This window comes from Pteropus medius, unplaced genomic scaffold (genome assembly GCF_902729225.1).
Source record: "Pteropus medius unplaced genomic scaffold, Ma_sr-lr_union100, whole genome shotgun sequence".
NCBI lineage: Eukaryota > Metazoa > Chordata > Mammalia > Chiroptera > Pteropodidae > Pteropus > Pteropus medius.
Window position 1 is genome coordinate 463,208 of NW_024350398.1, and position 15,646 is coordinate 478,853.

General features: G+C 47.3%; 2 protein-coding genes across 4 annotated transcripts in view; both read right to left on the reverse strand.

Annotated features, from left to right (window-relative positions):
• Positions 1–9,602, reverse strand: part of ATF6 (activating transcription factor 6) — an 80,955-nt gene extending 71,353 nt beyond the window's left edge. The window contains exons 1-4 of one of the 2 annotated variants that reach the window (XM_039839845.1): positions 9,538–9,602; positions 8,923–9,214; positions 2,070–2,157; positions 231–337 (exon numbers count right to left, since the gene is read on the reverse strand). In XM_039839845.1, coding sequence (XP_039695779.1) covers positions 231–337; positions 2,070–2,157; positions 8,923–9,214; positions 9,538–9,587 — 537 coding nt within the window. In that variant the 5' untranslated portion in view covers positions 9,588–9,602. Of the gene's footprint in view, positions 1–230; positions 338–2,069; positions 2,158–4,733; positions 4,811–8,922; positions 9,215–9,537 lie in introns of those variants that run through there. The other variant, XM_039839846.1, reaches the window with a different exon arrangement.
• Positions 9,603–9,913: 311 nt separating this feature from the next.
• On the reverse strand, positions 9,914–15,619 carry DUSP12 (dual specificity phosphatase 12). 2 transcript variants are annotated; one of them, XM_039839852.1, is made up of 6 exons: positions 15,406–15,619; positions 14,456–14,569; positions 14,246–14,364; positions 13,816–13,912; positions 13,326–13,512; positions 9,914–12,631 (listed from the first exon to the last, which is right to left on the reverse strand). In XM_039839852.1, the coding sequence occupies exons 1-6, from the start codon at positions 15,612–15,614 to the stop codon at positions 12,470–12,472; spliced, it is 888 nt and encodes a 295-aa protein (XP_039695786.1). In that variant the 5' UTR covers positions 15,615–15,619; the 3' UTR covers positions 9,914–12,469. The 2 variants fall into 2 exon arrangements, with proteins under 2 accessions (XP_039695786.1, XP_039695785.1); XM_039839851.1 differs by having other exon boundaries at positions 15,349–15,619.
• Positions 15,620–15,646: the final 27 nt, after the last annotated feature.

Here is a 15,646-nt window from a genome sequence, read left to right on the forward strand (position 1 = left end):
CAGTAAGCCAACAGACAAAAAACCCTGGGGACTGGTGAAGGGCGATGAGACAAGTGACCAACGACACGGATGGCACAAAGACAGCAAGGAGGGCAAGACGGAGACCAGCGCCTTTCCTCGAGACTCGAGATTCGGTGACAGCACACGCAGCGGATGCCAACCGTGCCCCCATGCTCGCCCTGTCCAGAGGGCCTCGTGACCACAGCCACCGTGAAAGGCTGGCTACTTACGGGAACATGCTGGGTTGAAGAACACGAGTCCGCTGACTGCGGCGACGAGACTGAACAACTGGAGGAGGCTGGGGACAGTGGCTGAGGTTCCGCCTTAATATCTTTAACTGGAAAACACAGAGCACAGATGTTCCCACTGGACAGCACAAACTCAGGGTGGAGCAAGAACGAAGGTAAAGCCTGCGCTCACGATCCAGTCGTGTGGCAGCTACGGTCAAGGTGCAGAAAGCAGCGTCGCCGGGGGGCGATGACGTGCTCGTGCGAAGCCGTGCGCCTCCCCCGGCCCCCCGCTCCGGAGGGTGGCCATGAGAAACTGGCCACGGGGTGCCTAGGGCGCACCCCCTCTCCCTGAGGAGCAAGAGCAGGGGGCGGCATGTTTCCACTCTACAGACCTTTCGGACCTTGTGAATATTGTACCATATGCAAAAAAGCATGGATTCCCAAAGAACAAGTTTTTAAAAATATAAGAAACAGGAAAGAATTTTTTTAGGGAAGCGTTTGTGGCAATACAATTAAAACTCACAAAAACGTTCCTCTCTTTGGACCTATTAACTTATTTATAATAATGCTTTGAGCCCCTACGGGGGGGGGGTGACCCCGCGGCAGGCAGACTGTCTTTTCCAAAGCTGGCTGCAAAACGTCCCATGGTCCCTCATGATCCAGAATGTGCTCCTGCCACCTCCCCATCTAGCAGGGGCGTCTACTCCCATCCGCCTGAGTCCCGGCGGGCTTGTGCCCTTCAGTAAACTCGAGGACGGCAGTGACGCGACGTGCATCCTCGTGCGCTGGGGCACGCGCGCTGGGGCCTCTGCAGTCAGACCGCCCTAGGGCGCCACACAGAGGAGGCCGAGCCACACAGAAAGGCCATGTGGAGGCACCCCCGTGGGCAGTCCTCAGGGCCAAGTCAGCCCAGGCACCAGACACGGCAGTGAAGAACCCTTAAGAGGTCACGCTACCACAGCCTTCAAACTTCCCTAGTGGATGTCTAGACATCACGGAGCACGGACGAGCCCTTCCCGGTACACCCTGTCCAAATTCCTGACCCACAGCTTCGGGGAGCATAATGCAATGGTGGCTGCTTCAAGCCACAAAGTTTTAGGGTCGTTCATTACACAGCAGTAGTGAGCAGAGCACTGGCCTTGCGCAGCCCACACTCTATGTGGGAAGAGAGCATCCGGCAGGACCTGTGCACACCAAACACGAAGGGGACAGGAGTGTGGGGTGCGGACAGCTGCAGCTTGGCAGGGACGTGCCGGCGGCTCCCACACCGCCTCGGCTCCACGTCCGCCTCCTGCAGTCAGAGGCGCAAACGAACACAGGCCCCGCCGCGGGCCTCCGCTGCGGCCTGCCGACGGGGACGGCAGGAGGGTGCTGAAGACAGGGGAAGGGAAACGGGCCTCTCCACCTCCCCATCAGCTTCGCCCCCGAAGCGACGTCTGCTGCAGGTTCCAGCTTCGTTCAGCACACCCGAACCCACCTCTTCAGAGCACGCACACCACGTGCACAGGCCCCGATCTGGTAACCCCAAGCTTCTCCCCTTCGATTCCCTACATTCTGTCTGGATTTCAGCATCCTCTCTTATGGAGGTATGATACATAATTCAAAAATAATATTTCTGATACAAACACTTTATGTGACTGAAACACAAGTCTGAAATTCTTTGTGTCCGCCATGGCGGGGAACTTGTGTACTCATGGCCATGCCAGAGTAGCCTGTGCAGTCCCTGGAATTTTTTAACCCATCAAAGCAGCCCAATAACTCCACCTAATTTTGACTATTACTGAACTACAAAATAAAATGAGTCATTTTAAAGTTCTTACCAATGAAAAACATCATTACCTGTACAGAGCTGGTTGTCGACGTCCCAAATGCCTGCCTCCCAAGGCATCAAATCCAAATCAAAATCAAGATTATCGAAGTTATTTTCCTGTAGGTTTCAAATCAGCAAAAGAATATTAGAATATATACATCCAGAAATCAAACTATCAAACTGTCAGACTCGATCTGCCATAAATAATTACTATTACCCAACGCAGGACAAATAATGGTCCAAGTCCATCGGTTCACGCAGAGACACCGTCTCGGAGGGCCTCGGGGTGAACCGACGCAGCTACCTGAAGCACAGCGGTTACTCAGGAGGTGAGGGGTTCGCAGCGACACGGCTCCTTCGGTCTCATTCTTTTCAGTGGGCACGAGCCATTACGAAAGTCACAAAAACACATCTTTTGTCACAAGGGAAACCCAGTAAATTCTCACACTGCCATTAAGGCAAACAAGTTGAATCAAATGCCTGTTCACCACATCACATCCGCAGACAACAGAAAGAACACAGGGTTTTGCAAAGACACGCAGGAATCGCAGATTTTAACCGAACCTTCAAACGTACCCAACGTTACACTGGAAGGAAGAGACTCAGAGGAAGATGGTCATTTTCATCTTTTTTTTTTTACTGTCCTATACTTCTGAAATTTCTAAAATACAATTCCTAAATTTTTTTTAATCCTACAAGATAAAATTAAGTTTCTCAAACGGGGTCAACAAGCCTTTTAGAGGAACTCTTCATTTCTTTGCACTAAGATGACAGTTTTTACTCAGAAGCGCATTCCGAGCCATCTGGGTGACCGTCTTATGCGACACACACACACACACACACACACACCCCATGCATGAGTCCAGAGCCCGCGTGTGGGCTGGAGATCCTCTTCTAAGCGTCTGGGCTTAGGGAGACAGGAACAGAAGTCAACGTGCTATAAACAGTACGACTAAGTCAAAAGGCGCTCAACACTGACTTAACGTGACAGACGATAAAGCAGCAACAACAGGGGAAGTAAGACCCAGGCAAAGAGTAACGATTAATCTATTACTTATTAACAACCGCTTGGTAATACTTTCTAGAATAACATCGATTTGAAACACCCATCGTGCGGTTTATTTCCACCAAGAACGGAACAGAAGGAAGAAGGGAAACTGCTTTCTCGTCACGCTGCCCTTCACTGAGCAAAACCAGTACAGGTCAGAGAAAACTGGGAGTGCACGTGAAGAAAAGATCACGAAAAGAAGCACTTTTTAAATCAATCTCCTTTGCTTTTTTCCTCTCATTTGAATCCACACATCAAAAACTTAAGCAGCCCTGCACTTTCGGCAACCAAACGGATCCCTAACTCCCGCAGCCGAAGTAAATCGAGCAGCGAGGCCTGCCTGGGGCCAGCGACACGCTTTACCTTGTATGATGTAGGGCATGACGTACTTAGGACTCTCACTCAGTCTTCGGCCAAAAAGTCAAATACCTTTTACAGCGTAAGGTTTATGCGGCTGGAAATTTAACAGGTCCGTTTACATCAAGTAAAATATGTCCGTATTTACATATGTTGGCTCTTCAATGACTTCTGCTGGGAAACCCAACTACCGCGTGGAAGAGACACTGACTTTAGAAGGGGCCCTCAGAGCCCACCTGCTGCAACCCTCCACTGTACACCAGAAAGACTAAGGGGTGGGAGGGCTGACGTGGGTAAGGTCAGAATGTTCGTCATAAAATCAGGACCACATTTCCCTGAATCTTTCAAACCTACCCCACTGTTTCCTGAGGGGTTTAGGCTGTAGAGGTTGTAAAAGAATATCAGTTGCTTAGGCAACCAGACAATATTAAAAGTCAATTTAATCAACAGACCACATTCTAAACTATCTCAAAAAGAATTAAAAGCAACTAAAATCCCATGCAGCGCTTTAAAAATATGTTTTTATTCTCTTCTATTGATTCATTGTAAAAAAAAAAAAAAAACTGCTAAATGGTTCTTTAAGAAATGTCTGAGAAACTCTCTGAGCAAGCAATACCTATTTTTATACTCAGGTTAAGAAGAGCATAAAAAATAAGTGGTGAACATCTGATGTGACTGATGTGCAGATGAAAATCACACTGTTCGCCAGCTCTGCTTCCCAACTGCAACAGCGCCTCGTCCAAACGAGCTCCGCAGGCCGGCATGCCACGTACGGAGAGTGTGCACCAATCGGAAAAGGAAAGAGAAAGCTAAGATGTTCTCGAGGACCCGAGGTACCAGAAGACATTTTACGCAGACTCCAACCAATGGAAGGCAAAGAGTAAGTGTCCCAGTCTCAGGCACTCCACCCTAAGGACACGAAGCTTCTACAAAGGAAGTTGGTCGGTTCTACTCTGGCTGGGTCTGCGACTCACAACAAACCCCTCAACACACCGTCCCCCGTATGCAGCAAAGTTGTCTTAAAAGCCAAGAAGCAGGCAGTTAAGTCACCCTTCCAGTCAGCACCCCGAGACAAAGGTGGACTCAAACACAAGTCTTCCCGCACCGAGACCAATGCAACTTCCACAACCCTAAATTTACTGACTACAAAATGGCCACTAACTTTCCTACTTAATGCCAAGTTATTCAAAAATAACTAGCCGAAACCCGTTATTCCCAAAACCTTCTTGCAATAATTAGCGTAAAAATGAAATATCACATTGCTCAGTATTTCTTCTCTAGTACTTACGTAAGTTTCATTTGCTACATCCAAATGCAGGTCATCGGTGTCTGCGAAATAGCCAAGTTCAGCAAACAGAGCAGAATCTTTGGACAAAAGGAAAGAATAGAGATGAAGTGTCAAGTCAAACTTTTGAAAAGAGAATAAGCTCTGAACCCCTATACCAGCTCAGCAAGGGTTTCTCACCAGCCGGCACTGCTACTGCTCCCCTCCCACGGCGTGAACGATGACCGCCGCGAAGCTGGCTTCTAACTTGTGTGGTTTTGCACATAATTTTTATCTTGTGAACAAAATCCTTACACCAGAGATTTAAAAATAGATTTTATGTCATGTCATGTGGACTAACCGGTAGTGACTTTCTGGGACAGCACTAACACCGATCGTGAGGCTGCCTCTGGGCTCAGCATGAAAAGCAGTGTGGCCGACCGGCCGTGACGGCAGGCGAGGGTGGTGGCGGCACACGCACCGCGCGTCCGCCAGCCCCGTGAGTTAGGGGCACAGCCGATTCTCTGCCTAGACAGTTAACGGCGTACTCATCCAAACCATTCAACGTATTCCAACTTCCTAACAAGATTTCATTATAAGCCAAGAAGTCTGTGGACATAGAAAATATTCCTCAATGAACTAGGTTGAAACTTTCTGGAGAGGTCAAGTTGCTGACAAGGCCAAAGACAGCTGACCTCCGTGCAATCTGTAGAGTGTCTACCTTCCCTGCCATTTCAGAACTTCAGAAACTGTGAAGTTCTCCAAACCTGGGTCCGCCTCCTGTACTCCACGCCCTCCCTGCCATCACGCCCCTGATGCTGCCATTTCCTCAGTCACCCAGGAACTGCCCCGCCGTCTGTTAACTCGGCCGATGACAGAAACATTCCGCCAACAAAAGAGAACATAAGCAAAAAATTGTGTGTAGTAATAATGAAAGGTTATTCCCATGATTCCCAGAAAAGGACTAGCTTCCGCTGAAAGGTCCTAGCAGCAACGACACCTCAGTAGCGATGACGACACTGTGCTCAGACCTTGGAACTGAACACCACCCTCCACTAAACGCAAGTCCACTACGGGCGCCTTGGAGAAATGGCCAGTTCCAGGGCTGAAGAGGAAAAAATGCAGGATGAGACTGGAAAACTTTGTCGTGACAGAAAATAAGGAAATTTCTCAGAGAATGAGGAGAACACATCAAAAGAATAAAAGAGCTGATACGAATGGACTCCCGCTGGTCAAGTCTGGGAAAATCTGAGCATCCAAATTAAATGAGTACCAGACTACAACCCACTGAATCACACAGGAATCAATGGTCCATGATGAAATACACACACACACACACACACACACACACACGGAGAAATCTCTTTCGTACGGTACAGCGTCAACTAATCAACGCAGACAGAATGAAGGGATGACCCCCATTTGGCACTAGAGTGGTAGTGACATGGGCTGGCGTGATCGCGGCAGGCCAGGGCTGCTGGCCGGAGGTTCCGCGAGGAACAGGATACTGGTATCATGTCGGATTATCTGCCCCCAAACAGTAATCAAATCCAAAAGGAGAAACAGCGACTGCACAGCGGGGAACCAACTCCGGCAGATAGCAACTCAACCCCATGATCAAGGTGACCACGACCTGTGGACAGAACAAGGCTGTGTCCAGACGCAATATGCTCAGAAGAGCACGGTGTCATTTCTCTGGCGTCCCTGCCATGAAGCACGGCCTGGTCGTGAGCGGTGGACAGCCTCAGGGTCACCTTACGGAATAAGAGACCTGTATTCCCTAAGACTATCAAGGTCACGAAGGGCAGGAAAAGACTAAGGAACCTTCCAGAGGAGTGAAAGCAATGCGTGTTTGCAGGTGGGATCCTAGTCAAGAAAAAAGAAGGCCATCGTTTAGACAAGTTAAATGAGTCACAAGGGCGGGGCTCTAATCTGGTAGGGCTGTGGCCTTATGAGAAGAGAAAGATCCCCACTCCCTTTTCTTGTCCCTCTCCTCCCCCACCTCCTTTCCCACACCTTCTCCCTCTACCTGCTCTCTCCCTCCCTCCCAACTTTAAGACATTCTGCAAATGGCAAAACTAGGAACTAGGGAGACAGTGAAAAAATCAGTGGTTGCCAGGGAGGGAGGGATGAATGGGTGGAGCATGGGATTATTAGGACAGTGAAATGATTCTCTATGACACCGTAATGGTAGGTCCCTGATATTACACGTTTGTCAAAACTCACAGAATGTACAGTGCAGAGTGAACCTTAATGTAACCTATGGCTTTCAGCTAATGATAATGTATATAATGATGATGATAACACCAGCTCATCGGCTGTAACAAGTGTACTACACTAATGCAAGATGTTAGGAATCGGGGAAAGGGGGAGGGATATGGAACCCTATTGCTATGTGCTCAATTATTCTGTAAATCCAAAACTGTACTAAAAGTCTATTAAGTATTAAAAATAATTGTGTGAAATTCCAATTTCAGTGTCCGTAAGTAAACCTGCCCTGGAACACACGCTCAGTGACATGCTCAGTTATGTTGGCTTTCGTACGGCAGTGGCAGGGTCCAGAAAATGTTTACAAATTCTGCTCTAAATTTCATTACCCAAGCAAAAAAGAAAAAGCACATTCCATCACACTGCTGTAAGCTAATCAATTAAATTATTCAAATTAGAGTCACAAGAAATGCTAATCTATAATCTGATGTTTTAAATTTAACTGGCCACTTTCTAACATTTAAAAAAAAATCAAATAAATCAGTGAAGTACTTAAACATTCAAAATGACAACACCCAAAAAAGAATCCATATTCTAGTGAGAAACACTAGCAGACAGTAGTGTTTCCGTCCAGTGGGTGCAAAATCTACCCTACTTACTAAACACCTAAGAAATTGGAATTAAAGTGTTCAACTAAGAGAAGATTGTTAACAGTTAAAAAGAGAAGCCTGGCAAATGTGTGGAGTGGGCACATTCAGGGAGGGGCGGGGGGTGGGGGGCGCATCTGAGAGGAGGTGATGTCGCCAGGGAGATCTGAGCGCTGTTCAGGAACGTTAAGAGTAGGAACCAGCTGTTGGGCTTAGTCAGGAAGATGCGGCCTGGGTATCGGAAGACAAAATATTATACAGTGCTCAGGAAGTGCCCCGCAGTCAGTTTCAGGAATATCATAAAAATATAACAGTTGAGTAGTTGAGAAAACAGATCAGAACTGCCTAATATAACTGGGGGAACCTTGGTAAGAGTTGAATCTGTGGTAATAATTTAGGAAAGCATTACAGGATAGGGACTAAGCCCAGGCTTTGGAGCTGGACGAACCTGGTTCTGATCCTGCTCTGCCATTCACTGGCTGTAAGAGCCGGCATTCAGTCTCTCAGCCTCAGTTTACTCATCCGTAAAATAACAACCTCATGGGACTGAATGGGAAAACGCACGAAGAGCTCGGCGGCGCGCCTGCCACCAAGTGCTGAATAAATGGTGACGGCTCCTATCACTACCGTATCTGCCCTGGGAAAATACACTCGGAATAGAAAGATAGTCTAAAGTTTTTCCAGAAGCTCATAGAAAATCTACCCAAGGACTGAAATAAATCTCGAAAGATACACAATTTAAAAGAATTTCTGCCCTTGGAAAATCAAACGAGGGCTCCCGTTCACTAAGCGAAACCGAGACGCCGCCCCCGCTACTGAGGCTGAGGGTCCGAACCGGGAAGATGAAGAGCCGCCCGCGTTTCCCGCAAATGCCAAAGCTGCGGACGGCGCAGGCGCGCCGCGGGACGGCGCTCCCCGGGTGCCGCGGTCCCACGAAGCCCCAGGAGAGCGTGACTCTGACGTCCGGCAATGTGGAAGGGGGGAAGCGCGTCCCCTCCGGCCCTCCCGCCCTCCCAAGCAAACGGAAGGCCCGAAACAGAGGGGCGGGCTGCGCCCCGGAGCCGTCGGGGTTGGGGCGCGGGGCGCCCGGCTTCTCCGCGCAGGCGGACGGCAGCCGCCACCCGCCGCCCTCCGCGGCCCGCCGACGCCGCCCTCGGCCCGCGGAACCGCCGAGGAACCGCGCGGGGAACCGGGGCGGGGAACCGGGACGCCGGCCGTCATCGCCGGGCCAGGGGGCCCCAGCCGCCCGCCCCCCGCGCCCACGGACCGGGGCCGTCCGCAGGTCCGCCCGCACCTGTCACCAACGGGGGCGGCACCGAGAACCCCGAGCCGCCCGGCCCTTCTCGGGTCCCACTCACCCCAATCCTCTTCCGGCCGCTGAGAGAGTCCCAGGCTAAAGGGCGACTCCATGGTACCGGCAACGCCACCGGCGCCCCCGAAACACACGCTCCGGGCCCCGGCACTCGGTGACTAAAGTCCGGACGGCGGCGGCGAGCGGACAAAAAGCGCCGCGGCGCGGCCGCGACGGTGGCCGAACGCGGACAAACTGCCGCAGTGCGCGAGGGTCCCGCGCCAGCCCGAGGGGCGCGTCCGAGCCGGGGCGACTCCGGCGGATCCGAGCGCGAGGTCCGTTCGGCACTTTCTGCCCCGCTGTTTTAAGGGGAGGAAATAAGACACGTAAATAGTGAAGCTGAAGCTCCCGAAGTAAACCCCGTAAACACGGGCTGTTCCGCGCGACGGAAGACGCGCCCGCCGTTCCGCGGCCCGCGAGGCGCGGGGGACGCCGGTCCCCACGTGCGGGGCGCGAGCCCGGCCCGCACGCGCCCCGGACACGCGCCGCGACCCTTCCGCGCCCCCCGGGAAGGCTGCGTGGTGTTCGCGAGAAATCCGCACACGCGCGACTCCAACCGAAACCCGAACCGAGTCTGGCAACAGTTTGGAGAGCGCGACTGAGCACAAGCTGTTCAACGCACCTTCCTTTCAACGGTGGACTTTCAAACTCCTGCGCCTTCAGACCACGCATCCCTTAGCGCCGAGCGCCGCCTTTCCCACGCTTACGAGACGCAAGCGCTTCCCGGGAGCCGCAGCGCTCCCGGCCAGGCGGTTCCCACGGCCCGCGCGCCCCGCGGCGTCCCGAGCCGCCCCGGCCCCTCAGGCCGAACGTGACCCCTTGCATCACTTAACCGACCAGTTTTCATTGGGGTGAGACTTACAACACTTTTATTCTCACCCAACTGCAAGTTCCAAAACTGACATAAAAACTAAAATAAAACCAGTCGTCTATTCTGTACCCACCAGACACCTTAGCCTTTTTAAAAATCACGGTGACTGAACTCCAGCAAGTTTTCGTTTGATTTGTATCTTTTATTCAAAAAGTGCAGATAATCATGGAACAAGCATTGGTCAACCTATCACCAAAAATTAAGAAATATTGACATTTTCCATTTTTGCTTCAGACTTTTCACAAGTTAAACATTACAGATAAACGTGAAATCTGCTTTTCCCTGTTTCACTTCCACCCCCTCCCCCATAGGCGACTTTTATTATGAATATTATAGGAATCATTCAAGTCTATTTTTATTTACTTTTACCATGTTTAAATGTTTAAAGATGCATACATTTAGTGTTGTTGCGCGGGGGGGGGTAATTTAACTGAATGTATCACACTCTACTCTCCAAATCACTTTTCTCATTCCACATTTTTTGATGATCTATTCTGCTTGAACTGTTACATGATATTTCGTTGAATACACATATCACAATGTTTTCATTTCCCTACTAATGGACATACATTTGTTTCGAATTGTTTCAAACTTTTACTGTTACATAAAGTATATACTTCTATGAGTCTCCTTGTGCATATATGCAAGAATGTCTTTAAGATATATGCTGGGTCATAGAGTAGTATTGATATTTGCCAAAACATACCAATTCACACCCTTGCTAGCAGTGATGAGTCCCCTTTGCTCCCCATTCTCACCAACACTAGACAGACTTCTACATCTTTTGCCACTGTGAAGGGTGATACTGTAATTTATATTTCCTGGCAATTAAAGATGATACATCTTTTCATGTTTATTGAACCTTATTTCCTCTCCTGTGAATTGCACGTTCTTATCTTCAATAAAATTCACTATTGGACTTCCTCTCAAAGATGTGCTCATCTTCAGATAGCTTACTCTGTTCATTTAACTGGTGCCTATGTCACAAACGCCTTCTCCTAGGCTGACAATTGTATTTTTGTTTACAGGATTTTTGTTCTCTAGGTTTTCATTTCAACGTAGTCAAATGTATCAATCTTTTGTGATTTCTGCTATTTGTTTCTTAAAAAAGCCTTCCTGAGATCATTAATTTTTTTAATTTTCTTTTTAATGGTTTTATAGTTTTGTTTTACACATATTTTTAATTCGATTACTGCTAGGGTATAGTAACATTATTGATTTTTATACGGCAATCTTGTATCCCAAAATCTTGCTGAATTGTGTGACTCTAAAATTTTGTCTATAAATTCTCTAGGATTTTCTATGTAGAAAAAGTTACTGTATGCAAGCGCTAATATTATAAAATTTAACAAACTTTTTAAACAATTAACATTTAACATGGAAAATTTCAAACAAGAACAGAGACAAGAAACTGACAACTGTAGAATTTCCCAGTCTGTGATTCTGCTGATTTTATCTTCATGGAAATGTTCCTGTAAACCGCCACTTAAATCTACAGGCTTGATTAGATGTTTTTTTGTTTATATTTCTTTGTTCTTTTTTGCAAGAATACTTCATAGACACTTCCTTACATTATATCAGGAGGCACATAATTCCTAATTATTTCACTTTTAGAGAAGTCAAAATGTATCAGTGAGTTCAGCCTTTTTCTTTTCTAAGTCTTAAACCTACCCTTCCTCACATTTAAGTGCAATGGCTGGGACCTCTAGTACAATACTGAAGATGCAGGCAAAAGTAGACATTCTTTAACTTGTTCCCAACTTTAATGTGAAAAATTTAAGTTTCACCATTAAATAAGGTTTTTTTCCTGTAGATTTTCTTAAATACAAGGAAACTATCTTAAAACATAACTCCATTTCTTTTTATTACCTAATTCTCATTCCATGTATAAGTGTTCAAATATCTAATTAGGTCCAACTCTAACTATTAGTAATGAGTAAAATAAATTCCACTTTGCAGAGATCATGTTAAAATTCTACTCTGGACACATGACCTTCTCCAGGACTCTAACATATCAGGCTTAAAAGGTAATTGATTAGGTAGATGTTCGATATTTAGTTTCTTTATCATTCAGAACACACCTAACATTAACACATTGACCTCAGTAGAGTGCTTTAAAAGGTATCTTAAACACGCTTTTCTAAAAAGTTAGACAACTGGGATTCCTAAGTAGTAACAGGAAAACCACATTTTATCAGTGTTTTCCTGACAGCCTTTCCTTCCACACTTCCAAGAAAAATCCAGACATATGTAGATTTACTAATGTCTCCTGAGAGAAACAAATGTCAAAATATGTCCACACAAGACTGCTTTCCATGTCTAGAAATGAAATGTCTATTTAAACACAAGTTTCTAATTTTTGCACATACTTTTGTCCATCCAGACCTTAACATCACATAACACTGAAAAAAACAGAACTCTTTAAAATCTACAAAACAAAGAAAATATCTGGGTTATGGAAGATTTAATATCAAAGTATAATTTACATGATTAAAAAAGTTTTGATCTCTATATAAAGCATCTTCTTAAACAGTTTCCAAGTCACATCAAGTGACTTACGGTATCATCTCTCATTTCAAGTGAAATGGTGGTGGTCTATACACTAGGCTGCCACGAATGACAAGCAGCAAAGGTAGCACGTGTCATCGGCAAGTTTCTTCCCAAGCGATCGAATGTCACGTGTTCATGTTTTTCTTGTTTGTGACCCCAAGCCTGGCAGCATTTTCGTTTCATCCACTCTGTTTTTATGGATCTGAAGAGCAGGTGTCACCCATCTCCCACAGGAGCACTGTTCGCCACACCAACTGAAAGAGCCCAGCTTGGCGCTGCATTTGGGGCAAAGAAGCTGAAATAAAGCACATGTGTCATGGCGTTCATTCGCTTTTTCACAAAAGAATTATCCTTGGCAACAAAGGATAGAAAAACGAAACACAGCTCCCACCTTCAAAAATTTCTGATCTACTCAGTGACACGAAACGGAATGGCAATTTCCTGCACTAGATGGTGGACTGCAGCAAGTCAGAAGCACACTGTACCCTGGCAGGTAGCGAAGGAACAGAGTGATTCCAGCACGATGGGAGAAAGGTCAGCTTGAGCCAAGAAACAGAAGGTTTCATGGATGTGGCCTATGTGTTGGCTTTTAAATCAGTCTACACCTGATTTCAAACTAAAATCATGTCAGGATTCTCACGTTCTATCACTAATTAACAGCATATAAGTTAGGCCTCAGAGTCCCATTTAAAAGCAAACTGATGTTCCAAAAGACAATCCAAAAATGTTTAACAAGCATATTGTATTTCCTTCTAATGTATTTATAGCGCTAAAAGGAATTAACTAAACCAATAGCTCTCAGCTGAAAGTGGTTCACTATTTTAGATCAGCTGGTTTTTAATTTTTGATAGGTTCTTGTCTACATATAACCTTCATTAAGAAAATGGTTAAGATGGAGTAAAACACTAGTTAAAATATGGTTTAAAATGCAAGAAGGAGCAAAACAAAGATGATTTAATGAAACTGTAGATAGGAAAACGTGTCCTCACCTGTCCATCCATCACTCCCAACAAGGCAGATTCCATCCACTGTACAGGTTCAATGAAATATGACGTGCACTGAGCCTGACTCCCCGTGACGTGCGTGAAGGATGGTGACATTCTCTTGTGGGCAAAGGCTACAGGACCACTTCCTCCACTATGATCCAAAATGCTAGAACTTCGAAATAAAGATCGCCTGCAACCCCCAAACAATAACATCACTGACTTCCAAAGACATGATAAAATGGGCAGTATTTCTTAGAAGACAAAATAATATAACACTGATTATGTTGCTCTAATTTCCGATAGCCTCTACAGGTAACCTGATTGCTTCTATTTCTAAGAATTTATATTATTCTTGAAAGCAGATTTGAAATGGAAATTTCTGTATTATCCAATTAAACAAATTCTCCCTACAGAGATTTAAGAAACTGAAACTTTCAGTACTTTTCTACAATGGAGACAAGATAGAGCTTCCAGAGGACGCAGAGTGTTTTACCTGCATTTTCTGCATTTGTAGAGAACCTCATCTTTCAGTCCTTGTGAACCGGTGGTTGGGTCAACAGCAAAGAGTTCTTGAGGTAAGCTCCGTAATTCTATGTGACAATCAAAACGTATATCAGCTCTCTGCGTTTTCAGACCAAATCTAGTTAATGCCGAGGCAACAAGTGCTAACCTCAATGACCAAAAACAAAAAATCCCCAGTGTCGAGAAATCAGAATGAGGCAGAGAACACCGTGACGAGGGCCTGAGTTCAAGTCTCATCCCACCGCTCACAACCCATGTGACCTTGAACAAGGTATTTCTTGCTGAACCACAGTTTCTGAAGGAAAGAACAGTACCTGTCTCAAGGGACTGCTGGAAAGTGAGATAATGCATCTGAAGTGTCTGCTGTCAGGGCCCGATACACACTAGCAATTACCACTCACCTGGATACTTCTCGGTAACCTTTTGTAAACGATATTGCTTATAAATTGCACTAGAGGTATCTACTTCACATCCCATGGCCTGGTATAATTTCAGTTGCCGCTCAAACTCCTCAATCATCCTGTAAAGACAAATAGATACAAAGTTAGGTTTTCTCCAAATAAATAAAATCACATCACAAAGGCAGAACTCTGACCCTACCGAGAACTCACTTGGCCTCAGGTTGGACAGTCCGAAGGTTTTCATAGGCTTTTTCAAAGGTAAGCTGGTCGGTCTTCATCATAAAAGCAGTCATTACTGCCACACTTCGACTGACTCCTGCGTGACTGAAAGAGAGACCTTTAAAATAAAATAGTAACGAGCGAAACTTTCAAAAACGAACAAAAACCCAGCTCCCATTAATGGTAAAATTTCAGCTCCACTCGTGTGTGCTGCTTCTACTCAAAAGCTTGGCCTCTGAATTACTACCGATGAACACACGAGTTCCTTTTGAATCCTGAACCATGTGAATGCATTACATATTCAAATATAATTGCACGAACTTTTTGAAATTTTATAATGGCTTCGGAACAGATACAAATTTCTTTGCTCTTGGCACGAAGGGGCCTGGAGATCTACTCCCAGACTTTCTTCTACTTTCTGTCCCTTACGTAAATGTTTAGAACAAGCGCGGGCGCACAGCAAGAGGGCTGACTCCATTGACCACTGTTACTCCACTACGACCCAGCCGAAAGCTCTCCTTAGGAATTCTCGAGAACCCGCCAAGGTTTTCCAGTCTTTCTGCCTGTGCTACTACCTACCCGGCCTTTCTCCTGGGCATGGATGGGGATCCTGTGTGTCCGAACCCTTTTTCTCTTCCCGATTCTCCCCTTCATCAAGCACACCCCGCCCAGACAAATCGCTGAAAATAACCTGCCCTTCCTCCTCAGTCTGAACCCCTCCTCCGGGCGTCCCCGCACCCCAGCCCACGTTACAACCGTCAGGGTGGGCGTCGGGCTTTAAGGTCTTCAGGTGCTGGGACTCTGTCATTTATCGAACGACCGCGCCCCGACGCCCCCCAAATAAAAAAACCACCCAGTGGGCGGCCGCGGCGGGGCGCCCTCACCAGTGCACCAGCACCGCGCGGCCCTCGGCGCGCGCCTGGCGGACGAAGGCCACGCACCGGTCCAGGTGGCTCAGCAGGTCGGCCTCGGGCTGGTCCAGCGCGGGCACGAAGAGGCTCCGCAGGCCCTCGACCTGGAAGTCGGGCTCCTCCGAGTCCACCGTGAGCACGGCCGTGATGCCCGCCCGCCTCAGGCGGCCCGGCTCCGCCCAGGTACAGGCCGGGCCGCACCTGCAGCATCGCCGCGCGCCGCTGCCAGCCTCCAACATGGCGGCGCCCAGGGCCCGGCGGCGCGCCTGCC